This window comes from Coregonus clupeaformis, chromosome 13 (genome assembly GCF_020615455.1).
Source record: "Coregonus clupeaformis isolate EN_2021a chromosome 13, ASM2061545v1, whole genome shotgun sequence".
Lineage (NCBI taxonomy): Eukaryota > Metazoa > Chordata > Actinopteri > Salmoniformes > Salmonidae > Coregonus > Coregonus clupeaformis.
In genome coordinates, this window is record NC_059204.1 from 8574021 (window position 1) to 8600393 (window position 26373).

The following is a 26373-nucleotide window of genomic DNA, read 5'->3' on the forward strand; positions in this document are numbered from 1 at the left end:
AGCTAGTTTTCAGTTTTCACCTCCCCACTCAGACCACTCCCAGAAAGCAATATTCTTGCTTGACATATTGGTCTTTGCTAAGAAGCTATTTCTGTTTATTTTTTAACATTTATTTGAAAACAATCACAGTATGGTACTTAATTGTTACCCAGAAATTATTTGATATTGAGATAAAAACAGCTGAATTGGACCTTTTAATATAAGAGGAAAAACACACACACACACACACACACACATGCACACGATCACACACAATCATGTCATATGTCACCTGTATGTTAGGGACTTTACCCTCTGATTCTTATTTAAATAAACCAAACGGACAGTCTAGACGATTCTGTTCTTCCAACTTTGTGGCAACAGTTTGGGGAAGGTCCTTTCCTGTTTTAGCATAACAATGCACCCGTGCACAAAGCGAGGTCCATACAGAAATGGTTTGTTGAGATCTCACTAATGCTCTTGTGGCTGAATGGACGCAAGTCTCAGCAGCAATGTTCCAACATCTAGTGGAAAGCCTTCCCAGAAGAGTGGGGGCTGTTATAGCAGCAAAGGGGGGACCAACTGCATATTAATGCCAATGATTTTGGAATGAGATGTTCGACGAGCAGGTGTCCACATACTTTTGTCTTTCTGTTTCATTGTTCCAGCAGGGGTAGAAGGCCGTTTACTGAGCATTTTAAGTGAGATCTATTCATCTTCATTGAGTGTTAAAAGTGAAGTGCGTCCCATAAAAATGGTAAGACAATATCACTCTGGCCTGTTTTGAAGCAACCTTTCACTCAGTGTTTGAGAGAAAGTGACAATGAAAGCCTATACAAATGTTCTTAGTGTCACAGGCAGTTATGAAATCAAAGATACGTTTAAGATTTCTTCATAGAATATTTGTAAAGGACTAGAAGGTTCTCTGTGTTCACTCAGATGTGAGCGTGAAGATTGGACTACAGCGCCATCTAGAGGTGAGATGGGTCATACAAGGAAGCTTCTCAGATGAAACCTCACCCAAGCAAGGGTTCATCTATCAGATGATGAACAACAAGCCTTGTTTACACCTTGCGCTAACATGCAAGTTTGTTGATCTGATCAATACGCTCCAATCACTATTTATTTATTTACACTGAACAAAAATATAAACGCAACATGTAAAGTGTTGGTCCCATGTTTCATGAGCTGAAATGTGTTTAAATCCCTGTTAGTGAGCATTTCTCCTTTGCCAAGATAATCAATCCACCTGACAGGTGTGGCATATCAAGAAGCTGATTAAACAGCATGATCATTACACAGGTGCACCTTGTGCTGGGGACAATAAAAGGCCACTCTAAAATTTGCAGTTTTGTCACACAACACAATGCCACAAATGTCTCAAGTTTTGAGGGACCATGCAATTGGCATGCTAACTGCAGGAATGTCCATTAGAGCTGTTGCCAGAGAATTTAATGTAAATTTTTCTACCATAAGCCCCCTTCAACGTCGTTATAGAGAATTTGTCAGTACGTCCAACTGGCCTCGTAACCGCAGACCACGTGTATGGCTTTGTGTGGGTGAGCGGTTTGCTGATGTCAACGTTGTGAACAGAGTGCCCCATGGTGGCGGTGGGGTTATGGTATGGTCAGGCATAAGGTATGGACAACATACACAATTTAATTTTATCGATGGCAATTTGAATGCACAGAAATACAGTGACCCTTTTTTTTTTTTAAGGTATCTGTGACCATCAGATGCATATCTGTATTCCCAGTCATGTGAACTGTATCCCCAGTCATGTGAACTGTATCCCAGTCATGTGAACTGTATCCCAGTCATGTGTAACCTCGTCCCCAGGCTACTGCACACAGCTTCCAATCTTGGGGAAGTAGCCTGGTTCATGGTGCACGAGAATGCAGCCTACGAGGACTGAACACTGTCCTCCCTAACAAGGCAGAAGAGGCTTCCAGAAGGAGATCGATATTGTACTGGAGACATGATGACAACACCTGGCAAACACTGAAGGATTGGGACAGCCAGCGCCACAGCCTCTGGGTCCTTGTGCTCGTCAGGTGAGGGAGGCAAGGCCGGTTGGAGGCAGACCCCAGGGGGGGTGTTGACCCCAGAGAAACCAATCACAACGGGCCCTCTGGCTAGTACTTATCTGCAGGCCTGGGGGGCAGCCAGCGCTCTAGCCCGTAAACTTCTCTCTTCTCTCCTGTTGATCAGTCATCGCTGCCTGCCCAGAACCAGACCATGGTGAGTGAGTCCGCTGCCTCCCATGATGGGTGTATATGGGGTTTCAGAGACGATGAGTCATTTTACAACTGTACAGGGGTGAAATAATTGACAGAATTGTGAGGGGAGTATACTACCCACCAGCAATAGGTAAGTATCATGTGGTTCCAGAGGTGTTGTGTCATGATTGTATACGGGTTTATTAATTCATACGTGTATTGTATTGTATTGTATTGTATTGTATTGTATTGTATTGTATTGTATTGTATTGTGTGAACTCTGATTTGGAATTATATACTGTAGCTGTGTGGGCCTGTTGGGGATTTGCTGTTGTACACCTCACATGTAACATGGGCCACAAATGTAGTAAGGAATATCACAATCAAAGGTTTCTGATATTGAGGGGGAAACATGTTCACATGCGTCAAAGATGATTTATTTTCATATTTATCTGCAGACTACCTACACAGATAAAGGGGAGAAGGTAAGTCCATCATCATCATCATTTCTACAAAACACTTTAGTCGTTTTGAAAGGAAACAAAATGTAAAAGGATCTTGAGTTGATGATGAAATGGGGAGAAATAGGACGTTCTCTGGCTCCTTGGGTTACAACTTCTGTTTTAATGAGAAATGAACAACAAAATGACTAACCCTCCATATGGAGGGGATTTTGCGAATATACTATTTTTGATACAATATTTGTTTATCCTTTTCACCTTTAGCCCGAGAAGGGAAAATTTGTAAAGTTCCACCATGTTACCTTCTGGGTGGGCAATGCCAAACAGGTGAGTCTTTAAACACAGGTCCTCCCCGAAGCTAAACGGAGACTTGTCAAGTTATCCATCATATCTGATCACATCCACAATATCTCATCATATGCTGTATGCTTTTGACATGGCATGACAACTTATTAGAGGTAATATCACATTCTCAGCCTCACAATGAGCGATACTGAAGCACGTATGAGAGCTCGACAACATGCACAGCAGGATAACATGTTGTCCTGAATGGACCTTGCTTTCTAAAGGGAGACTCACATTTAGGTCATTGCTCTTATGCTAGTTGACATTGGCCTTTCTCTGTGAAACTAACTGAGGTAACGGTCCAGAACTGAAAACATGTTCCTGAACTTACAAGCCTTTTACAGCCATATACTGAACTGACAAATGGACTACTGTAGTAACAACCAGGGTTGGGTCATTTATAATTTAAATCAGTCAATACAGGAAGTGATTTGAATTTAAAATTCAAAAATTGATTAAAAAAAAAAAAAAACTGCTTCTCCTTTTCGGTTTTTGAGAAGTTATTGAAAATATATGACATTTTTTCCAATGATTGAATGGGAATTTCAGTTTTTTTTCCTGAATTGACTGACTTCAATTAGAACTGACCCCAACCCTGTTGACAACCATGTATCATATCTGTAATAGTTGACTTAATCTTTGCGGACCCAGAGAGGCAACAGGAGGGTGTTTACTGGTTAAACAAAAGTTGGCAACTTCAAAGGCTTAAAAGTTAATGTAAAAGTTCATTCAACCATACTACGAAAGCATACGGGTCACATGCTACGCACAGGGTTGAGCAATCACGCACAGTGTAATCCCAGGGTCAACATCTTGTGTAAGTCAATTTTCCAAATGTTCGTAAAACTTTATTTGATGGGTACCTACATAAGAACTTCATAACACATATTTTCTGTTTATGAATGTGTTGTGTATGGGCTATTAATGTGTTGTGTATGGGTTATGAATGTGTTATGTATGGGTTATGAATGTGTTATGTATGTGTTATGAATGTGTTATCTATGGGTTATGAATGTGTTATGTATGGGTTATGAATGTGTTATGTATGGGTTATGAATGTGTTATCTATGGGTTATGAATGTGTTATGTATGGGTTATGAATGTGTTATCTATGGGTTATGAATGTGTTATGTATGGGTTATGAATGTGTTATCTATGGGTTATGAATGTGTTATGTATGGGTTATGAATGTGTTATGTATGGGTTATGAATGTGTTATCTATGGGTTATGAATGTGTTATGTATGGGTTATGAATGTGTTATGTATGGGTTATGAATGTGTTATGTATGGGTTATTAATGTGTTATGTATGGGTTATGAATGTGTTATGTATGGGTTATTAATGTGTTATGAAATCCTTATGTATTCTCTGTGCAGGCGGCTGTGTTCTACTGTGACAAGATGGGCTTTGAGCCAGTGGCCTACAAGGGTCTGGAGACCGGCAGCCGAGAGGTGGTGTCTCATGTCATCAAACAGGATAAGGTAGCACACGCCATCTCATACCCACTTCTGGACACATAGAGCCGGTTTCTCTGACCCATATTAAGCCTAATCCTAGACTAAAAATAAATATCCATTGAAAGTCTTCTTAGTCCATGACTAGGCAAGGCTGTGTCTGGGAAACTGGCCCATGGTTGGTCTCGAGCTTTTAACACTCCAACCTTGACTGACTTTAACACCTTCATCAGATGAAGTATTGACCAGGTTGTTCTTTATTCCTCACACAGATATTTTTTGTCTTCGAATCTGCTCTGAATCCAGGAAATGAAGGCAGGTTTTCTTCTCAAAGTCGACATCTTTAAAAGGCTACATTTCTGATATAGAGACCACCAGTCAGTCATATAAGTTTATGTTTCAAAATAGTTTTATTTTCTCTCAGAAATGGGAGAACACTTGATGAAGCATGGGGATGGGGTCAAAGACATTGCTTTCCAAGTGGAGGACCTTGAATTCTTAATCAAGGTAAGTAAAAAAGTACTTGAAGACCTAAAGTAACCTTATTCAACCTTTTATCTGTTAGTTTCAAGGGTGGTGGGTAGAGGCTAATCTCAGTCCTCAAAAACAAAGTAAACAACACACTATTCTAATATAACTCAAAGAAAATGAAACCAGTCCTGGTTATAATCTACTTGCCATGGAGTTCATCCCATTCTTTTCATTAAATGTATAAGTAAGTAAGTATGAAATATGTATGCACTCACTAACTGTAAGTCGCTCTGGATAAGAGCGTCTGCTAAATGACTAAAATGGAAATGTAAAAAAATGGTGGGTAGAGTGGAGGGTGGTGGGTAGAGGGTGGAGGGTAGAGGGTGGTGGGTGGAGGGTGGTGGGTGGAGGGTGGAGGGTGGTGGGGTAGAGGGTGGGGTGAGGGTGGTGGGTGGTGGGGTAGAGGGTGGATGGAGGGTGGAGGTGGGGTGGTGGGGTAGAGGGTAGAGGGTGGTGGGTGGAGGGTGGTGGGGTAGAGGGTGGAGGGTGGAGGGTGAGGTGGTGGGGTTAGGGGTGGTGGGTGGTGGGGTGAGGGTGGAGGGTAGAGGGTGGTGGGGTAGAGGGTGAGGTAGAGGGTGGTGGGTGGAGGGTGGTGGGTGGTGGGTGGAGGGTAGAGGGTAGAGGGTAGAGGGTAGAGGGTGGAGGGTAGAGGGTGGAGGGTGGAGGGTAGAGGGTGGAGGGTGGTGGGTGGAGGGTAGTAGGGTAGAGGGTAGAGGGTGGTGGGTAGAGGGTGGAGGGTGGTGGTGTAGGGGTGGAGGGTGGAGGGTGGAGGGTGGTGGGTAGAGGGTGGAGGGTGGAGGGTGGAGGGTGGAGGGTAGAGGGTGGTGGGTAGAGGGTGGAGGGTGGAGGGTGGTGGGTAGAGGGTGGAGGGTGGAGGGTGGAGGGTGGAGGGTGGAGGGTGGAGGGTGGAGGGTGGAGGGTGGAGGGTGGAGGGTGGAGGGTGGAGGGTGGTGGGTAGAGGGTGGTGGGTAGAGGGTGGAGGTGGAGGGTGGAGGGTGGAGGGTGGAGGGTGGAGGGTGGAGGGTGGAGGGTGGAGGGTAGAGGGTGGAGGGTGGAGGGTGGAGGGTGGAGGGTAGAGGGTGGAGGGTGGAGGGTGGAGGGTGGAGGGTGGAGGGTGGAGGGTGGAGGGTGGAGGGTAGAGGGTGGAGGGTGGAGGGTGGAGGGTAGAGGGTGGAGGGTGGTGGGTGGTGGGTAGAGGGTGGAGGGTGGTGGGTAGAGGGTGGAGGTGGAGGGTGGAGGGTGGAGGGTGGAGGGTGGAGGGTGGAGGGTGGAGGGTAGAGGGTGGAGGGTAGAGGGTGGAGGGTGGAGGGTGGAGGGTGGAGGGTGAAGGGTGGAGGGTGGAGGGTGGAGGGTGGAGGGTGGAGGGTAGAGGGTAGAGGGTGAAGGGTGACCTTTCGGTTACTGGCCCAACGCTTTTAACCGCTGGGCAGGACTGAATGCCACAGATGAACCTGGTACCCTGTCTGTCCCTCTTCTAGGTTAAACAGAGGGTTTGAATGAACTCTGCTCTGGGTCCAATTCCCCAAGGGAAAGCTGATAATTTAACAAAGAGGTATTTCTACCTATAACCAAAAGGGGAAAGCAGCTGCAGTGTGTCTAGTCAAAGTGTCTGGATCTGTGTGGTGGAGTGATAACAAGTTAGGTGCTTTCTTGGTAACGTGTCCTGGGTATTTGTCCTGTAACTGAGTTCTGAACTGTTTGCAGAAAGCTAAAGAGCGAGGGGCGGTGGTGGTCAAGGAGCCTTGGATTGACCAAGATAGCCACGGCAAAGTCAAGTACGCTGTCATTCAGACGGTGAGTTCTCTCTCTCTCTCTCTCTCTCTCTCTCTCTCTCTCTCTCTCTCTCTCTCTCTCTCTCTCTCTCTCTCTCTCTCTCTCTCTCTCTCTCTCTCTCTCTCTCTCTCTCTCTCTCTCTCTCTCTCTCTCTCTCTCTCTCTCTCTCTCTCTCTCTCTCTTCAACCTAGTCTCTCTCTGTCACATACTGTAAATACGTTTGACCTGATGCAGTTGAGGTACTGTAATTCATAATGAACAGCTTGCCTTACCCATCTTCCCCTAGTATGGGGATACAACACACACTCTCATTGAGTACATGGGACCCTACAAAGGTTTGTTTCTGCCCGGATACAACACACCTATGGTAAAGGACTGCCTGCTACCCACACTGTGAGTTTCAATCACACATGATGATTTCTAAAAGCAGTGTTTCAATTTTCTCTCATCATAATTCAACACAAACCGGTAACAGTTGTATAGCCTCAAGTCACTGGTTGTTTTTTGTATGCTTTTGACAGCTCAGCCAGATCTCGTACGCAACAGTCACAGTAAGACATACTCACCCCAACTATCTCTCTCCAGGCCGCCAGGGCTTCTGAACTTCATCGATCACATTGTGGGAAACCAGCCAGACGATGCAATGGTGCCCGTGTCAGACTGGTGAGGTTCCCTACAGGTCGCACATACACAGCTGGCAGCGCATCGAGACAGAGGAGAACGGGGGAAGAGAAACGTCTAGGGCCGCTGTGCTCGCACATACACAGCTGGCAGCGCATCGAGACAGAGGAGAACGGGGGAAGAGAAACGTCTAGGGCCGCTGTGCTCGCACATACACAGCTGGCAGCGCATCGAGACAGAGGAGAAAGGGGGAAGAGAAACGTCTAGGGCCGCTGTGCTCGCACATACACAGCTGGCAGCGCATCGAGACAGAGGAGAAAGGGGGAAGAGAAACGTCTAGGGCCGCTGTGCCTTTCATAAACACGCTGCAGGTTCACAGAAATCCAGCACAGGAAGCACTGGGGTTAGGTTTACTCTTATGTGAGAAAATAAAAGCAGTCAAGATAAGGAAGAGGAAGACATTTAAATCCTTAAGAGTCTATGACGCACCCGTGCGTCAATGTAAGAAACATATTTTTTTAAATCCCCATCAAAATCTGTCAGTTTAAGCTAGAGATATCTGTTTTTTGCCTGGGCTGCGTCTCAATTCACGGCATCAGCCCCTCCGCATCTGCGATGGAAGGTGGCCGAGCCACAGCGGTGTTTGTCAGACCATGAGACATCCCGAAAATCGGTCTTCTCACGAAAACATCTGTAGCGTCCAAATGGCTTGGCCTAAAAAAAACTCATATAACCACTCTGTGGAAAGATGAGACTCTCGCGAACACGATGACCCTAACCCTATCCTGTGTGTTAAGGCTATTGAGACCCATAGGTTGAGAGATACACTGATAGTTAATGAACCACACTCACCATCCACTGTCTCCAGGTATCAGAACTGCTTGATGTTCCACCGGTTCTGGTCGATAGATGACAAACAGATCCACACGCAGTACAGCGCCCTGAGGTCCATCGTAGTGACCAACTATGAGGAGACCATCAAGATGCCAATCAACGAACCTGCCCCTGGCAAGAAGAAGTCGCAAATCCAGGTCTGACCCCTGACCTTTAACCTCTGTGTGTGTGTGTGTGTGTGCGTGTGTGTGTGTCACAGGAGGCTGCTGAGGGGAGGACGGCTCATAATAATGGCTGGAATGGAGTAAATGGAGTGGTATCAAACACCATGGAAACCATGGAAACCACGTGTTTTAAGTGTTTCATACCATTCCATTGATTCTGTTCCAGCAATTACTATGAGCCTGTCCCTTGATTAGGTCTCAACTAAATCAAATCAAATCCAATTTTATTTGTCACATGCTTAGTAAACAACAGGTGTAGACCAACAGCTTACTTACGGCCCTTCCCAACAATTCAGAGAGAAAAAATATAAATAATAGAAAAGTAGGAGTCGTGATGCTGCGAAGGAGGGTGGTTGTCTGAAAGGAGCCATAAAACGCTCCCAAATTTCCACAAAGTTCGATAGAATTTAGTATAATTGTTTTTTGAGGGGTAATTTACTTTTATTTGTTTTATCAAAGTTTTTCAACAATGTATGCGTTGAATTCAGCTTCAACGCATACACGTAGCACGATCGCTAGCGCAGCGGCTAACAGGGCTAGCTCTGTTGCTAGCGCTTCAGCAAGCGTGACGTTGAAACGGCAGAACATAGAACCCAGCTCGTTGTCGGCCTTGCAATCATCCCTACAGAAGGCCATGGAAGAAATGGGTAGAGTCAGCACCATTCTTGAATCTCTTGAATCGGATGTCTCTCAGGTCAAGAAATCTCAGATGGATATGCAAGAAGATGTATCAGTCATATTACAGAGGCTAGATGAGACAGCGGGTCGGATATCAACACTGGAGGACAACCAACTGATCAAGAAAGCCGAGAATGCCAAACTGTATGAGGATTTTCACAGGCTGCAAGATATCGTTCTTTCCCGATATGACCAAGGAGCTGGTGGATAAAAGGAGGCTTTTTTACCGCAACAAGGAAGAGGCTGCATGAGTTGGATGTACGTTTCACACTCGCCTACCCAGCTGTGCTACGCTTTACATGGAAGGGGGAGAGACAGAGCGCCAATGACTATCGCAAGGCGATGGAATTCCTCAAGAAAAACTCAAGAGGACCAGAAATCAGGGCATGGATGGCGAAGTCATATTGGCGGGTGAGTCCTATATGGGACAGTGTTTATGTGGCACACTATCTCAAAGACAATTCGGCAGACTAATAGCTACAGTACCACTATTTCAGACTGTATAGCTACAATGCTATTTTTGTCACTGGAGGTTTAGCCGGTTGGCTACTCAGTTGCCTGGTCAAAAAACGACCCCTAAGCAAAGATTGCGGTTAATTAAGTAGATGGAACCAACGGCCTGAAAGGAAAATAGGAAGGTAACATAAGGTTGAATGTTAATAGATTAATAAATTAAAAGTACTGTATTTATTTTAATTGATCTGATTTGAAATGGGTTCATAGAAGACGTACTGAAGTGGCAGCCCCTTTCCCTAGAAGCGGAGAAGGCATTCGATAGGTTGGAGTGGGGTTCTTTTTTGACATATACCCTTGAAAAGTTTGGCTTTGGCCCCTGGATTTATCAAGTGAGTTAAGGTATTATACTCCAATCCAAGAGCAGCAATCCTCACAAATGGTATGATCTCTTCCTTTTTTAATTTGTCGAGGTTGAACCCAGCAGGGAAGTCCTCTCTCACCTCTCCTCTTTACTCTATTTATGGAGCCCTTGGCAGCAGCAACCAGAGCTGATTCAGGAATCAAAGGAGTGATGGGAGGTGCCAGAGAGCATAAGCTGTTTTTATACGCTGACGACATATTGTTACTTATTAGGGAACAGGTCACATCAATCCCGTTGGTTTTTAACACAATTGACATGTTCTCACAGATATCTGGTTATAAGATTAATTGGCAGAAGTCAGAGGCCTGTCCTCCTGTTGCAATTACTTCATTACAGTTAAAATGGGTGCCATCAGGGATGATATACCTGGGTATAAGACTGAGTAACGAACTACAGAATATCATGCAAATGAATATGATGCCACTACTACTACAAAAAAAAGAATAATCTTGATAAATATAGGTTGCTTTATCTTACTTTATGGGTCAAAATAAATACTGTTAAAATGGTTGTGGCACCACATTTAAATTGTGTCCATGATGCTCCCTGTGACCATTTCTCCCTTACTATTTAAGCAGTACAATCAAATGATTAAGGATTATTTTTGGGATGGGAAAACCCCCAGAATAAATGTGAACAAGTTATATGCTCCAAGGGATAGAGGAGGACTAGCAGTACCCAATGTAGAACTATACAACATAACATTTGAAGTAGCCAAATTGGCCAGACACTTGGGCAATTATGATTCCCATTTGGGATGGACTCAGATTGAGAGGTCGATCACGGCCCCGTTTAAGCTTATTGAGGCCTTATCACAAAAAATTATATTCAGAGACCGCCAACTGAAGAGGCTAACCCAATCCTACAACATTCCCGAGAGGTATTGGTTAAGATTCATAAAATACTTGGAATTTCCCAGTATAAACAAAAATATTCTTCCATATGGCACAACCCATCAGTTTACGTAGGAAAACATTCATTTATCTGGGAGGTATGGCTTCGACAAGGCCTGCATGCACTAGGGGATCTATATGAGAAAGGAGTGCTTATGTCCTATCAGGACCTGAAGGAGACATTTAATTATCCAGATAAGGGAGATCTCTGGAAATACTTACAACTAAGGAGCTGCATGGGGTCTCTTATGAGTATTAACCTCCAGAGAGATGAAAACTTGTTACAACAATATTTCATGTTACCAGAAATATCACACTCCCCTTCAGTGTTTTTATAAAAGAGTCTCATATGCACAATATGGAAACTGTGAGAATTTAAGGTTGATTTGGCAGAGGGATCTTAATTGTGACATTGTGGATGTATGGAAAAATATTGTTTCCAATGTAGGGAGGTGTACCAGGGAAACAAGGGGTAAATCTACACATTATAAGATTGTTCATAGATATTACTGCACCCCAACTAGATTACATAAAATGGGTTTATTGCTAAATAATTTATGCTGGAAATGCAAGGGTGAAGTAGGTACCTTTTTGCATGCTATATGGGAATGTCACATGGTGCTCCCTTTCTGGAAGGAGGTTCTTAATAAGCTTGAAGAATGGGTGGGACAGCCTATCCCAGAGTCCCCACTGCTCTGCTTATTAGGGGATATATCTATTTTACCACCAGGTATTAGCAAAGAAGAGTGTGGTCTTGCCTCAGTGGGTTTTCTTACTGCGGCTAGACTCATACTACGTAACTGGAAGAGAGCGCAGATAGTCCGAAATCAACAAACTCATGGTGGAGACCGCATCTTATGAATCAATGATAGCGAAATTACAGGAGAGGAAAGGGAAATTTAGTGTGATATGGGAACACTGAATTATATAAGGAACTGGACGTGCGGGTGAGAAGCTAGGGTATAAGTTAGTGTAATGGATTTTTAATTATAAAATACACAAGAATGCAGCTATATAGAGGGAGTCCAAATCAATGTGGAGCTATATACAGGAAGTACCAGTACCAGATCAATATGGAGCTATATACAGGAAGTACCAGTACCAGATCAATGTGGAGCTATATACAGGAAGTACCAGTACCAGATCAATGTGGAGCTATATACAGGAAGTACCAGATCAATGTGGAGCTATATACAGGGAGTACCAGTACCAGATCAATGTGGAGCTATATACAGGAAGTACCAGATCAATGTGGAGCTATATACAGGAAGTACCAGATCAATGTGGAGCTATATACAGGAAGTACCAGTACCAGATCAATGTGGAGCTATATACAGGAAGTACCAGATCAATGTGGAGCTATATACAGGAAGTACCAGCCATCAATGTGGAGCTATATACAGGAAGTACCAGCCGATCAATGTGGAGCTATATACAGGAAGTACCAGATCAATGTGGAGCTATATACAGGAAGTACCAGTACCAGATCAATGTGGAGCTATATACAGGAAGTACCAGATCAATGTGGAGCTATATACAGGAAGTACCAGATCAATGTGGAGCTATATACAGGAAGTACCAGTACCAGATCAATGTGGAGCTATATACAGGAAGTACCAGATCAATGTGGAGCTATATACAGGAAGTACCAGTACCAGATCAATGTGGAGCTATATACAGGAAGTACCAGTCCAGATCAATGTGGAGCTATATACAGGAAGTACCAGGATCAATGTGGAGCTATATACAGGAAGTACCAGTACCAGATCAATGTGGAGCTATATACAGGAAGTCCAGTACCAGATCAATGTGGAGCTATATACAGGAAGTACCAGTACCAGATCAATGTGGAGCTATATACAGGGAGTACCAGTACCAGATCAATATGGAGCTATATACAGGAAGTACCAGTACCAGATCAATATGGAGCTATATACAGGAAGTACCAGTACCAGACCAATGTGGAGCTATATACAGGAAGTACCAGTACCAGATCAATATGGAGCTATATACAGGAAGTACCAGTACCAGATCAATGTGGAGCTATATACAGGGAGTACCAGTACCAGATCAATATGGAGCTATATACAGGAAGTACCAGTACCAGATCAATATGGAGCTATATACAGGGAGTACCAGTACCAGATCAATGTGGAGCTATATACAGGGAGTACCAGTACCAGATCAATGTGCAGCTATATACAGGGAGTACCACCAAATCAATGTGCAAAGATATGAGGTATTTGAGGTAGATATGTACATGAAGGCAGGGTAAAGTGACTAGGCATCAGGATAGATAATAATAAGGTATTTGAGGTAGATATGTACATGAAGGCAGGGTAAAGTGACTAGGCATCAGGATAGATAATAATAAGGTATTTGAGGTAGATATATGTACATGAAGGCAGGGTAAAGTGACTAGGCATCAGGATAGATAATAATAAGAGTGAAATGAAGAACAGAGTAGCAGCAGCATATGATGAGTGTAAAAGTGTGTGTGTGTGTGTGTGTGTGTGTGTGTGTGTGTGTGTGTGTGTGTGTGTGTGTGTGTGTGTGTGTGTGTGTGTGTGTGTGATGTATATGTAGGTGTGTTTGTGTTGTGTTGGTCTGCTTGTGTGTGTTACGTGTGTTTGGGCGTATGAAGCGTATGTGATTGTGTGTTGGTTTTGTGTGGGGAGTGTCAGTGTAATGTGTGTACAGTATATATAGTCTAGTGAGTGTGTGTGTAGGGTCAGTCCAAGATAGAGTCAGTGCAGATAGTTTGGGTACCATTAATTGACTATTTAGCAGTCTGGTGGCTTGAGGTTTGAGGCGGACGCTCCGGTACCTTTTGGAACAGTCTATGACTTGGGTGGCTGGAGTCTTTGGCAATTTTTCAGACATTCCTCTGACACCGCCTGGTATAGAGGTCCTGGATGGCAGGGAGCTCGGCCCCAGTGATGTACTGGGCTGTCCGCAGCACCCCCTGTAGCGCCTTGCGGTCGGATGCCAAGCAGTTGCCATACTAAGCAGGGGATGCAGTCAGTCAAGATGCTCTCAATGGTGCAGCTGTATAACGTTTTGAGGATCTGAGGGCCCATGCTGAATCTTTTCAGCCTCCTGGGGGGGAAGAGGCGTTGTCGTGCCCTCTTCACGACTGTGTTGGTGTGTGTGGACCATGATCATTCATTAGTGATGTGGACACAGAGGAACTTGAAGCTCTCGACCTGCTCCACTTCAGCCCTGTCAATGTGGATGGGGGCGTGCTCGGCCCTCCATTTCCTGTTGTCCACGATCAGCTCCTTTGTCTTGCTGATGCTGAGGGAGAGGTTGTTGTCCTGGTACCACACTGCCAGGTCTCTGACCTCCTCCTTATAGGCTGTCTCATCATCGTCGGTGATCAGACCTACCACCGTTGTCGTCGGCAAACGTAATGATGGTGTTGGAGTCGTGCTTGGCCACGCAGTCGTGGGTGAACAGGGAGTACAGGAGGGGACTAAGCACACACCCCTGAGGGGCCCCACGGTGTTGAGGGTCAAATGTGTTGTTGCCTACCCTTACCACCTGGGGGCGGCCTGACAGTAAATCTAGGATCCAGTTGCAGAGGGAGCTGTTTAATCCCAGGGTCCTTAGTTTAGTGATGAGCTTGAATGACGCTATGGTGTTGAGTCTTAGTGCCAGCATCAGTTTGTGGTGGTAAATAGACGGCTACGAAAAATATAGATGAAACCTCTCTTGGTAAATAGTGTGGTCTACAGCTTATCATGAGATATTCTACCTCAGGCGAGCAAATCCTCGAGACTTCCTTTATATTAGATTTTGTGCACCAGCTCTAACTCTCCGCCTGTGGTGTATGAGTGTGTGTGAGTATTTTAACTTGATTTAACTTGATTTCAACAGGAGTATTGCGACTACAATGGAGGGCCTGGTGTCCAGCACATCGCCCTGAACACATCAGACATCATTCAAGCCGTAAGTCAATCACATATTTTCTGAAGAGGAAAGAAATACAATGTTACTGTGCCTTCAGAAAGTATTCATACCCCTTATTCCACATTTTGTTGTTACATGCAACTTATTATGTGACTTGTTAAACACATGTTTACTCCTGAACTTATTTAGGCTTGCCATAAAGGGGTTGAATACTTATTGACTCAAGACATTTCAACTTTTTATTTTGTATTAATTTGTAAACATTTTTAAAAAATAATTCCACTTTGACATTATGGGTTATTGTGTGTTACCCAACAATCTCAATATAATCAATTTTAAATGCAGGCTGTAACACAACACAATGTGGAAAAAGTCAAGGGGTGTGAATACTTTCTAAAGGCCCTGTATATCAGTTGAATATTTACAATCCATACAGATCCATTGCTTTAACGGAGACATTCTAAGTAAGCACAGGCAAGGCTGTATACTCCATACAGCTATGTCTCAGGGAAAGGCAAGGCATTGGAAATACTGCAGAACCCATCAGCTTCATCCATTTCGTCTTCTCTTGAGCTAAGCATGTAGTGACAGGCTTAAGATAATTGAACCCCGTCTTTAAACAGATCGTGAACCTCCGAGCCCGGGGGATGGACTTCCTGGCGGCCCCTGACGCTTACTATGAGAGCCTGAGGAAGAACCTCAAGACATCCAAGATCAAGGTGAAGGAGGACCTCAAGAGGCTACAGGTGAATAGAGCGTCATGTCTTTAATCACGTACTGGGGGGCTCTTTCTCAATTCGTCTTTTCATTCGATTCCTCACATCCTCTCTTCTCGCTTCCTTCTCAAAAGTCCTTGGTTCCTACCCCTCTGACCTTCTCCTCGTTTTAAGAAGCAGGCCGCAAGGTATCGAGGACAGACAACTTGAGGAAGAGCCCGTGTGTGATCTAAATCAGAGCTGATACTTTTTTGCTCAGTGTCCTGATCTCCTTATTAATTATCTCTGTCTGTCTTGGCTGAGTCAAGGAACTGAAAATCTTAGTCGACTTCGATGACAAGGGCTACCTGCTTCAAATCTTCACCAAACCTGTGCAGGACCGACCAACCCTTTTTCTGGAAGTCATTCAGCGTCACAACCACTTTGTAAGTATATCAGATATTTGGAGACCAGAGGTCAATTAGCTTTTCCTCTGATTATGAGGGATCCCCAAATACTTTTCATTTAAAAAACCACAGATGCCAGATTTAAAACTACCTATAAAAGTGGCCCGGTTTCACTTGTATACGTATCTAATACTAGCCCTTTATAGGGGGATTGTAAGTCTATAAAACCGGCAACACGTGTGTACATGTGCGCGCGTTTTAACACCTGTTTACGGCTCCCACCCAGGGCACAAACACAACACAGCTATAAAGGATCAGTCAATCTATCACAGATGCAGATTAAAGACCAACTGTAGCAGAGAGAGAGCTGGAACTGAGCTAGAGTTGTGGATTGGGTTTCACCCTGTGGCACTTTGTTTGGTTTCTAACCAAGCCCCCCCGACTCACTACCTGTTAGAACAGGCTCCATCAAGGCGTTGGCGTTTCACAGTCTAGTGATGTGGACAGGATTGGTTATGCCTGAAACTCAAAACATTTAGCTACACTACCACCAAAGGAACTGTGGGAGAAACCACCAACACTTTCTTGGTCTTTACCGTCTTTGTCTTTTTTATTACACTTTAAAGATATCGACATGATTTTCTTGGAGATCATAAATTAAATGTACCGTTCTGAGACGAGCTGGCGTTTGAACATAAATCTCTGGGGGGGCGGTGTTTAAGTGTTTAGCCTCGGTCTCAGGAAGTCAACACCAAAGACATTAAAGCCGAATCACAGACCTTCATCCTTTACAATAACCAAAAGCTGTCAGTGAGTTCATCCCTTCAGCCATTACAAATAACACAGAATGAGGCGGGAATAAGATCTCCGAGCTAATGTAAAAAAACAGAGCTTTAATAAATACATTTGATTGATTGACTGAGATGGACCCCTGCTTTTTTATCTCACCACAGGGCTTCGGGGCAGGAAACTTCAAGTCTCTGTTCGAGGCCATTGAGAAGGACCAGGATGCCAGGGGCAACCTCACCGTTTATAACTAATATCACACCATTGTTGTATGGCTGCACCAATGAAGCCAAGTTAATGTGTTGTACTGAAATGTTCAATGTTGTATGGCTTTGCTTAAAGATATTTAGAACGGAGATTTAGCACCTATTTTGATAAATGTATGGGACAAGATGTTGAAAGCAATTACAAAACAAATCTGTGAAATTTCCCTGTTCTACGATCACTGCGATAACATGCACCAGCTTTCCATCTTTTACCTTTGTAAGGTAAGAGCCAGCATATGTCTCGCCAGTGACAACATGATGATAATTCTGATACAAATGATATTTGACTGAAAATGTACATTAATTGAATGACCTAGTTTTACAATGGGATTTGTCAGATAAATACAAAAAAAAAAAAAAAAGGTTAATTTAAAATACAATTTAGAGCATATACAGCACCAGAGGTTTTTATTTCAAAATAATTTATTTGCATATAATTGGAATGAAGCCAGGTTGATACATCTGTTGTGGCACATAGTTTCATATAGATATCGTTTCTATACAGAAAGCATGTCTTATTTTTCAAAACCTGGACAAAAATGGATAAATATATTAGTAAATAAATATATTAGTGACATATCACCATATTGAAATGTTCTATTATATATAAAATACAACACTTTATTTCATTTCTGTTTTTGTCTTTCTCTTTTTATACTCAAAGTATCCAAAATATACTGATAGATCCCTTCCGTTTCTATAGGGATTGTGTTCTACTAGAAAAAAGGCAGTTTCAGCTCATTATGCATTCGAAAAACAAAACAATGAACACGAAGAGAAAATGACCCTGAAATGGCTAATAAAATCGCCCCCAAAATGTTTCAGGGATGTTTCATAGATTTTTAAGTGTTATATTTCCTTGTACTGGTCATTGGCGTAGTTATAATGCTTTGTTTACTTTTCATTGAGTTTTTCCTGTTAAATCTATTTTTTTTTTAAATAGTTTAGAAGCCAAAGTGCTGGTTGGTTGTGATTGAGTCATTTTCAGCTCAGACTAGGGGACTGTAGCCAGGAATGCAGAAAGATTTCACAATGTTTTACTGTTGTTTTAAAGGGAAACATTTGTGGGAGCAGTGTTTGGTCTGGTTTAACCAGGCTATAGGGGACCGTTCTCTACACAAATATATAACAGACACAACCTGAAGTATTAGCTAGAGAAGCTGTCTGCAAAAAACATTAGAAAATGAGGTATCGGTAAATATTGGGGCTGTAATCTATGATTGTCCGGGATTTTGGCTGCATGCGATACCATTTTTCGTATTTTTCTTGTTAGGCAAAACACAGCTAATTGGGTTTAGATTGATGGAGGTGAAATAGAAGGCATCCAAAAGGGGTTTCTTTGGTAAAATAACACAAGCTTTAATGTATTCGGTTATTTGATGATCTCAGATAATAATAAAGTTCAACCGATCAATAGGAGGTAGAGAATGAATCATTTCATAACTGGTTCAGAGTGTTACTACCGTAGATCAGCCACAGGACATTTAAAGGTTGTTTTAAGTGCTTCCAACTATTTAGAAAATACTCTGGGGATCAATAGGTTTATTCAATTCAATGTTTACCGTCTGTCTCGGATGCAATGCAGTCTCCTTTCACATGTCCACTGAGCCTCCATATACAGTAAGCACTAAATATATATTGGGGGATATATTTAACTACGCACATTTAATATGATTTTTCTTTGCTCTGGTGTTTCTAATCTCCTGGGATGTTGGATCCCAGTGAGACATTCAGGGAAAGGGCTTGACTGACCGAGCGACACCAGGCTTCTATTTAAGGCCACAGGTTTGTTTGGTCAATGTTTGGTTGTGAAAAATGTATGTTCCCAAAGTTGAATGAATTATGAATTATCATGGCTTTCCTCCAGTTATTACATAGTAATTATGTATATAATATTTTGCTACAATGGTCAAGATAAGGGCACCCTTGGTGAGCTACAGCAGCTGATAGATGAGAAATGGAAAGGAGAGAATATCCTTGCTGGTGAACATTGATAGGGTTGTGTAATAGGTCATGGGGTTAAAGGTCAGGGGTCAGGGGTGAAGAGCAGACGACATGGCACATGTCCTTGCTGAGCCGAGCGAAGCTCCACTCACACTGCTGTTCTGGAGGCAGACCTACATGGGTTCAAATATAACTGTAAATATTTCACATACTTTTGAGCATTTGCATACTTTAGCCTGATGGGCAGGGTTTTTCTTTTGGGACTATTACATTGGAGCCAGGCAAGCTGAATCAAGCACAGCTTCAGTATTTGAAATATGTCAAATACAGTTTGAACCCAGGTCTGTCTGGAGGGCCCCTCCCCCCTTCACTGGCCACCAAATCAGCAATCAGGTCAAACATACTACGTAACCACTGGCAACATGAGAAATTACATGAGTAAAACTAAAATAGCTTGTAATAATAACATCGTACAGTCTTTTAACGATGAAAAACAAAATTACAGATGTTCTTTTTTTACCGAACCACAAAACAAACAAAATGTGATGAAAACAGCTGCCGTTATTGAATAAACCAACACAAGTCCCCATGCTAGCCCCTAATGACCTCTCAGGATGACCTCTCAGGATGCTCACTGCTTGTAGGGCCAGCTAAGAAAATAACTGTTTTCCTTCAATGATAAGCTTCTTGGCTCTTTTCTGTAACTCTGAGTACCTTTGCGAAACCCACGCCGACGGGAAACATTTCTGAATCTGATTTGAGTTAGGCTGGAAAGAGCAAGAAACCTCCAACTGAGCATGTATGGGGGTAATACATGATCCAATGGTTGTCTACATATTGTATCTACACAAATGAAGGAGTTTAAGGACATTAAGGATGTGAGGGGAAAATCAAGTATTACTGAGTAGTACCTCATAGTATAATCGATTAAGTACTCAATCAACCACTCAAGGGAATTAGATATCCAATATGTGCATGTGATTTCTACTGAGGGAGACAGTAGGAGAGTTTCGTGATGTGAATCGAGACTCAAGCCCTGAGCAGTGATCATTCCTTGTGGTCACTAAGGCAACTTGTTGGTATTGAGTTCTTCCTGTAATTTACAAAACAAAATAAAAAAACTAGACGAAAAACTAAATAAAAACATTCCCAGTCAGTCTCCATCTTGAAACACATAACCACTTGGCAACAACAAAACTCCAAATCAAACACATTGACATACTGGAATTCAACAATGAATTAGAGCAATTTGAGGTCCATACATGACTTGTGCTTATTGTTTGAATTGATGGTCAAAATAAATAAATGTTCAAAACAATCATAATCTCATAGACTCATTTTTATATTTTTTGGACAGACGGAACTCTGAGCACTGACTGGGGGATTCTGGGAAACGTAGTCTGAATGCAGCTATTTCATGTGGAATTATTTGGAAGACTTGAGAAAGATGGCCGCCGATTTGTCCGTTCCGGCTCCTGTGTACGTAGCAGCGTGACGTTGGGGATGCGCCTAAGCGAGTCCTCACACGCCGGACTCCTCCTCTGATCCTGGATGTGGAGAAAAAGACGACAGGTTTATTTACCTCCAACACACCGACAGACATGACACAACCATGGGGCTCTTTCTCAATTCGTCTCGCCTCGCCTTCTTTCCCAAAATGCAATTCATTCAACTTCCCTACAAATTAGATTGAGGTGAATTGAGGTGAGGAGATAGGATGCGAAGAAGCATGGAAAGACCAATTGCGCTAGAGCCATAAAATATTTACCTTAGAGAATACCATGCCTATGGGGAAACTATGAACAAGAGAGCAGTTGTTCACATCACATGTAGCTATAAGAAAAGTTAAGGATTGAACACCCACCCTGATTGTTGTGTAATGTTTGACAGTATAAACAAAAGTCTGTGTTGCGGTCGTGCGCTGGGCTTTGGTGACCGTGGTGACGCCTGCTGCATGGGGGCGGTGTTCTGTCCATAGGGGCCCCCAGCCCGGGCCCCAGCAGCTGGGGCTCAGAGTGGGCCTGCTGCACCCGCTTCTGCCACACCACATGGTGGGGCCCTCCACAGCAGGGCCAGTCCTCTAAGCCCCCCAGGGGCCCCATTCCTCCAGAGTCCAGGATGAGGGGCACAGGCATGGGGAGCAGACCGGGGGGCAGGTCGGGCGGGGGGCAGCAGTAGCCCTGGCCGTAGTGGATGTGAATGCTACAGTCGTCCTGCAGGTCCAGGCTCTGGTGGAAACGCACTGAGGGGCCGTCGAGCACGCAGCCGCCCAGCCGGCCTGCCCTCTGGTGGGGGTGGCCTCCGTGGCTCTGGCCCTGGTGGCAGCAGGGGGGTGGGGGTGGTAAGGGGGCTGGAGGTACCAGGACGGGAGGGGGGCCTGAGGGGGGACTGAACTCATGGTCCTGACCCTCGGTCCCGTGGCCATGGGCCCCTCTACAGTCTGTGTGGTCTGCCTTAGGACACTGACAGGGGCTGTCTTTCAGAGGGCACACTGGGTAATCTTTGTCCAGAGCCGGGGGAGAACCTGACACAGGGCCAATAGCAGCAGCAGCAGCCCCCAGCTCCTCGTCTGACCCCATGCCTGGCCCCTGGCCCTGTCCCTGGGCATGCTCCCGCTCCCCATCCTCTCGGTAGTGGTGGTGGCGGTGGCGGTGGTAGTGGACGTGGCTAAACACAGCCTGCTGTTGCTCCTCAGAGCACCCTCCTCCTCCTCTTCCTCCTCTGTCTCTGTTCATCACTGAGTCCAGGGACTTGGGTCTCTGGACCCCTGCCTCCATGCTGTCCCTGTGGCCTGTCCGCCCCGGCCCCGGCCCCGGCCCGTAGTACACTAACGGGTCATAGTCACTGCTCAGGGAGCTGCGGAACGTGGACCAGCTGCCGTAGACACCCTGCAGGGACACGTCGGTACAGTTGAGCACCGAGTCACTGGAGGAGCCGTGACAGGGCCCAGAGCTGGAGTCACTGGCCGGCCCGTCAGCCAGGTAGCCACTGCGCTCTGTCCGGTAGCTCCCCCCAGAGCAGCTGCCCCCCTCGTCCCCCCGGCTGTGGACCCCACCTGCGGAGGCGCGGGCCTGGGGATCAGAGGAGGGGTGGAGCCTGGAACTGGAGGCGCTGCGCTGGGCGGGGCAGCCGGAGCGGTAGGTGTGGCAGGAGCGGCGGGGCCCGGGGCCGTAGTGGGACCCCATAGGGTGGCCTGCTGTCCTGCAGCTGCCCCCGGCTCTGTGGGGCCTTCCGGGGCCCTCTGCAGGGTGGAGGTATCCGCAGCCAGAGCCCAGGGGCCGGCTAGGGAGGAAGCGGAGGGTCTGGGGGTCCAGAGGCGGGGAGCCGCTATAGTGGCCCAAGGAGGGGTAGGGACCGGAGGGGCCGTGGGGGTAGTGAGGCCTCATGGAGAAGGGGATTTGGTGCTGTGGGAAGGCGTGGGGGTAGGGGTGGGGGTGCAGAAAACCCTGGCTGTGCTCGGGGGTCTGCTGCAGTCTGCTCCTCCGTGGCTGACGAGACAGCTCTGAACCTGTGGAGCATTGGAACACAATACAGTCAGGCAGACAGGCTACACATCAGTGGAGGCTGCTGAGGGGAGGACAGCTCACAATAATGTCTGGAACGGAGCAGATGGAATGGCATCAAACCATGTGTTTGTTGTACTTGATCTCATTCCGCTCCAGTCATTACCACGAGCCCCTCCTCCCAAATTAAGGTGCCACCAACCTCCTGTGCTACACAATCACACACAGAGACAGACAGGCAACACACTCACAGACACAGTGTGTAAAACTGGATTTTTACCGGATAATTCACTTGTGCAGAAGAGTGGGTAAAGGAGTGTTTTTTTTTGTGTGCTTCCCCTCTGAGGCCCATTGTAGAGCTCCTGTAGTGGTCATGTCATGTCCTTACCCATGATGTTGTGCATGCAGAGGGGACAGGTACGGTGTTGCAGCAGCCAGGGGTCCACACACTCCTTATGGAACTCATGAGCACACGAGACGATCCTCAGGTCCTGTCCCTCCAGGAACTCCTCCAGACAGATGGCACAAACGGGGTTGGAGTTGGAGCTGCTATTTGACCCCCGGCCCCCACGGTGGCGCTGTGAACCCCCGCAGCCCTGAGAGCTGTATGTCCGCGTCTCTAGACGACTGATGGCTCGCATCGTCTGCTGGTGGACTGAGTCCTGTGGTCATAGAGGATGAGGCCGTGTGGGACGGAGGTTAGAGAACTGAACCTCAGAATGGACTGAGATGTGTCAAAGTTCAAATTCCGGGGAGATTTTCGAGGGTTTTCTGGTGTATGTTTCAGTGGCCACTATTTTTTGTGTTTTGGTCTACAGTTTGAGGACAGGCCTTGCGCTAAAACACTTTAAGATGGCTGTATTTTGCAGAGATAAAGGCTTCAGTATTGAGACTTGTGTTGTTGACTGACTCACCCAGGTTCTGTTGGACTTGCTTCGGTACCGGAAAGCAAAGATTGAAACGATGGCCAGAATAGCAAGGACTATAGTGAGCAGGACAACAACATCATAGTGGGGCTGGAGAGGAGGAGAGAGAAGGAGAGAGAGGAGAGAGAAAGGGAGAGAGAGGGGAGAGGGGAGCGAGAGAAGGAGAGAGAGGAGGAGAGAGGAGAGAGAGGAGAGAGAGAAGGAGAGAGATGAGGAGAGAGATGAGGCGAGAGAGGAGGAGAGAGAGGAGGAGAGAGGGGAGAGAAAATGAGAGAGAAGGAGAGAGCGAAGGAGAGAAGGAGTGAGAAGACAGAGAGAGGGAGAGAGAGGAGGAGAGAAGGAGAGAGAGGAGAGAAAGAAGGAGAGAGAGGAGGAGAGAGAGGAGAGAGAGGAGAGAGAGAAGGAGAGAGAGGAGAGAGAGAAGGAGAGAGAGGAGGAGAAGGAGAGAGATGAGGAGAGAGAGGAGGAGAGAAGGAGAGAGAAGGAGAGAGAGGAGAGAGAGGAGAGAGAGGAGAGAGAGAAGGAGAGAGAGAGAAGGAGAGAGGAGGAGATAGTTGGATAGAGGAGAGAGAATGAGAGAGAGGAGAGAGAGGAGGAGAGAGGAGTAAAGAAGGAGAGAGAGGAGGAGAGAGAGGAGAGAGAGAAGGAGAGAGAGAGAGAGAGGAGAGAGAGGAGAGAGAGGAGAGAGAGGAGGAGAGAGAGGAGAGAGAGAATGAGAGAGGAGAGAGAGGAGGAGAGAGAAGGAGAGAGAGGAGAGAGAGGAGGAGAGAAGGAGAGAGAGGAGAGAGAGAGAAGGAGAGAGAGGAGAGAGAGAATGAGAGAGGAGAGAGAGGAGGAGAGAGTTGGATAGAGAAGGAGAGAGGAGGAGAGAGAATGAGAGAGAGGAGAGGAGGAGAGAGGAGGAGATAGGAGGAGAGAAGGAGAGAGCGAGAAGGAGAGAGAGGAGAGAGAGGAGGAGAGTAGGAGAGAGAGAATGAGAGAGAGGCGAGAGAGGAGGAGAGAGTTGGATAGAGAAGGAGAGAGAGGAGAAGAGAGAATGAGAGAGAGGAGAGAGGAGGAGAGAGGAGGAGATAGGAGGAGAGAAGGAAAGAGAGGAGAGAAGGAGAGAGAGGAGGAGAGAGAGAAGGAGAGAGAGGAGAGAAGGAGAGAGAGGAGGAGAGAGACGGAGAGATAGGAGGAGAGAGAGAGATAGGAGAGAGATGAGAGAGAGGAGAGAGTGGAGTGAGAGGAGGAGAGAGAAGGAGAGAGAGGAGGGAGAGAAGAGAGAGAGAAGGAGAGAGAGGAGAGAGGCAGAGGCAGAGAGAGAGGAGAGAAGGAGAGAAAGAAGGAGAGAGAGGAGAGACAGAGGCAAAGAGAGAGGAGAGAGAGGAGAGAGACAGAGGCAGAGAGAGAGAGAGAGGCAGAGAGAGAGATGAGAGAGAGGCAGAGAGAGAGAGGAGAGAGAGTGGAGAGAGGCAGAGAGATAGAGAGGAGAGAGCGGAGAGAGAGAGAGGCAGAGAGAGAGCGAGGCAGAGAGAGAGAGAGAGAGAGAGAGAAGGAGACAGAGAGAGAGAGAGAGAGAGAGAGAAAGGCAGAGAGAGAGAGGCAGAGAGAGAGACGAGAGAGAGGCAGGAGAGTGAGGCAGAGAGAGAGAGAAGGAGACAGAGAGAGAAGGAGAGAGAGAGAGGGAGACAGAGGCAGAGAGAGAGAGAGAGAGAGAAAGAGGCAGAGAGAGAGAGAAGGAGACAGAGAGAGAAGGAGAGAGAGAGAGAAAGAAAGAGATGGTATTACTATTTCTCTCTACCTCACACACATACCCACACCCCCTAGCATCCTTGGCTACACCACCAGGCTCCATGATAAGCGTGGAGGTGAAACACTGAAGTACAGCTCAGGAAATAACAACACCTGTTCAATGAGTTCCAGTGTTGACGAAACACTTAAGACAGTGGTCACCAACCGGTCGATCGCGATCGACTGGTCGATCTCCAAGGCATTCCTAGTCGATCACCAAACATATTTGTAAAAAACCCAACGATAATGCGTTTGCGTTCCTATTTTCTTTCTTCGTTTCGCACTGTTGGCGGTAGTTGCACTTGATTCAGCAGCCCTGGTGCCGGGAAGGCAAAGTGTTCCCATTTTGGACCATTTCATGTATCTGAAGGTAGAACTCCGCCTACCCGGCAGGCCCAGAGAGCAAATCAAGTGCACCTATAGGCCTACCACTGGCCAATGAGAATCCTCGTGCCATAGACCGTTAAAAGAAGCCTCGAACGCATAGCAAAGTTGATACTGTGAGATTTCCCCCAAAAAATTAAACCATGACTAAAGAGATACTCAACGAATACAGGAAAGAGCTGCTGTTTTTATGACTAAGTTCATGTTTAAATTCTTCCTCAGCACTGTCAACACTTTGTTCAACCCCTTTATAAGCCATAAAATGCATGTTCTCCTTCCTTCCACTCGCGCTACAACCAGCACTGCAGCTACAATAAACGAGTACAGCAACGTGTTCCGATAAGCTTGGGTTGTTATTATTAGCGGCTTGTGTCTTTTTTAATATCGAGGAATATTTCCCTTTCTCTGGTCATCGGAGTAACAACATGAATTGGTGTATTAGGCAGAAATAATGCAGTGCAACTTGAGTTTCGCCATCAGCTGGAAGACTGTGTCCTCTTTTCTCAGCAGAGGGAGGGAGAGCGGAGGGAGGGAGAGCAGAGGGAGGGAGAGCGGAGGGAGGGAGAGCGGAGGGAGGGAGAGCGGAGGGAGGGAGAGCGGAGGGAGGGAGAGCGGAGGGAGGAGAGCGGAGGAGGAGAGACGGAGGGACGGAGGGAGGGAGAAGCGGAAGGAGGGAGAGCGGATGGAGGGAGAGCGGAGGGAGGGAAAGCGGAGGGAGGGAGAGCGGAAGGGAGGGAGAGCGAGAGGAGGGAGAGCGGAGGGAGGGAGAGCGGAGGGAGGGAGAGCGGAGGGAGGGAGAGCAGAGGGAGGGAGAGCGGAGGGAGGGAGAGCAGAGGGAGGGAGAGCAGAGGGAGGGAGAGCGGAGGGAGGGAGAGCAGAGGGAGGGA

General features: G+C 46.0%; 2 protein-coding genes across 2 annotated transcripts in view; one reads left to right on the top strand and one right to left on the bottom strand.

The window, feature by feature from the left end:
- Positions 1-2131: 2131 nt before the first annotated feature.
- hpda (4-hydroxyphenylpyruvate dioxygenase a) lies at positions 2132-17585 on the top strand. The gene is made up of 14 exons (XM_041893457.2): positions 2132-2220; positions 2657-2683; positions 2924-2986; positions 4382-4486; positions 4732-4774; positions 4884-4966; positions 6695-6784; positions 7050-7156; positions 7349-7426; positions 8253-8415; positions 14770-14841; positions 15426-15548; positions 15827-15943; positions 16858-17585. Exons 1-14 carry the CDS (start codon positions 2218-2220, stop codon positions 16942-16944), a joined length of 1161 nt encoding a protein of 386 aa, XP_041749391.1. The 5' UTR covers positions 2132-2217; the 3' UTR covers positions 16945-17585.
- LOC121579137 (E3 ubiquitin-protein ligase RNF43) overlaps positions 17237-26373 on the bottom strand; it is a 199904-nt gene continuing 190767 nt past the window's right edge. Inside the window, exons 5-8 of the mRNA XM_041893458.2 lie at positions 23318-23419; positions 22792-23065; positions 20765-22408; positions 17237-20447 (exon numbers count right to left, since the gene is read on the bottom strand). Of these exons, the coding sequence (XP_041749392.2) occupies positions 20422-20447; positions 20765-22408; positions 22792-23065; positions 23318-23419 (2046 nt within the window). The 3' untranslated portion in view covers positions 17237-20421. The remainder of the gene's footprint in view (positions 20448-20764; positions 22409-22791; positions 23066-23317; positions 23420-26373) is intronic.

Excerpts from the sequence above, each read along its gene's own strand:
- hpda (XM_041893457.2), top strand. Across the intron at positions 4,487-4,731 it reads ATGTCATCAAACAGGATAAG|ATATTTTTTGTCTTCGAATC; the intron begins GTAGCACACGCC and ends TTCCTCACACAG. Across the intron at positions 4,775-4,883 it reads TCTGAATCCAGGAAATGAAG|AAATGGGAGAACACTTGATG; the intron begins GCAGGTTTTCTT and ends ATTTTCTCTCAG.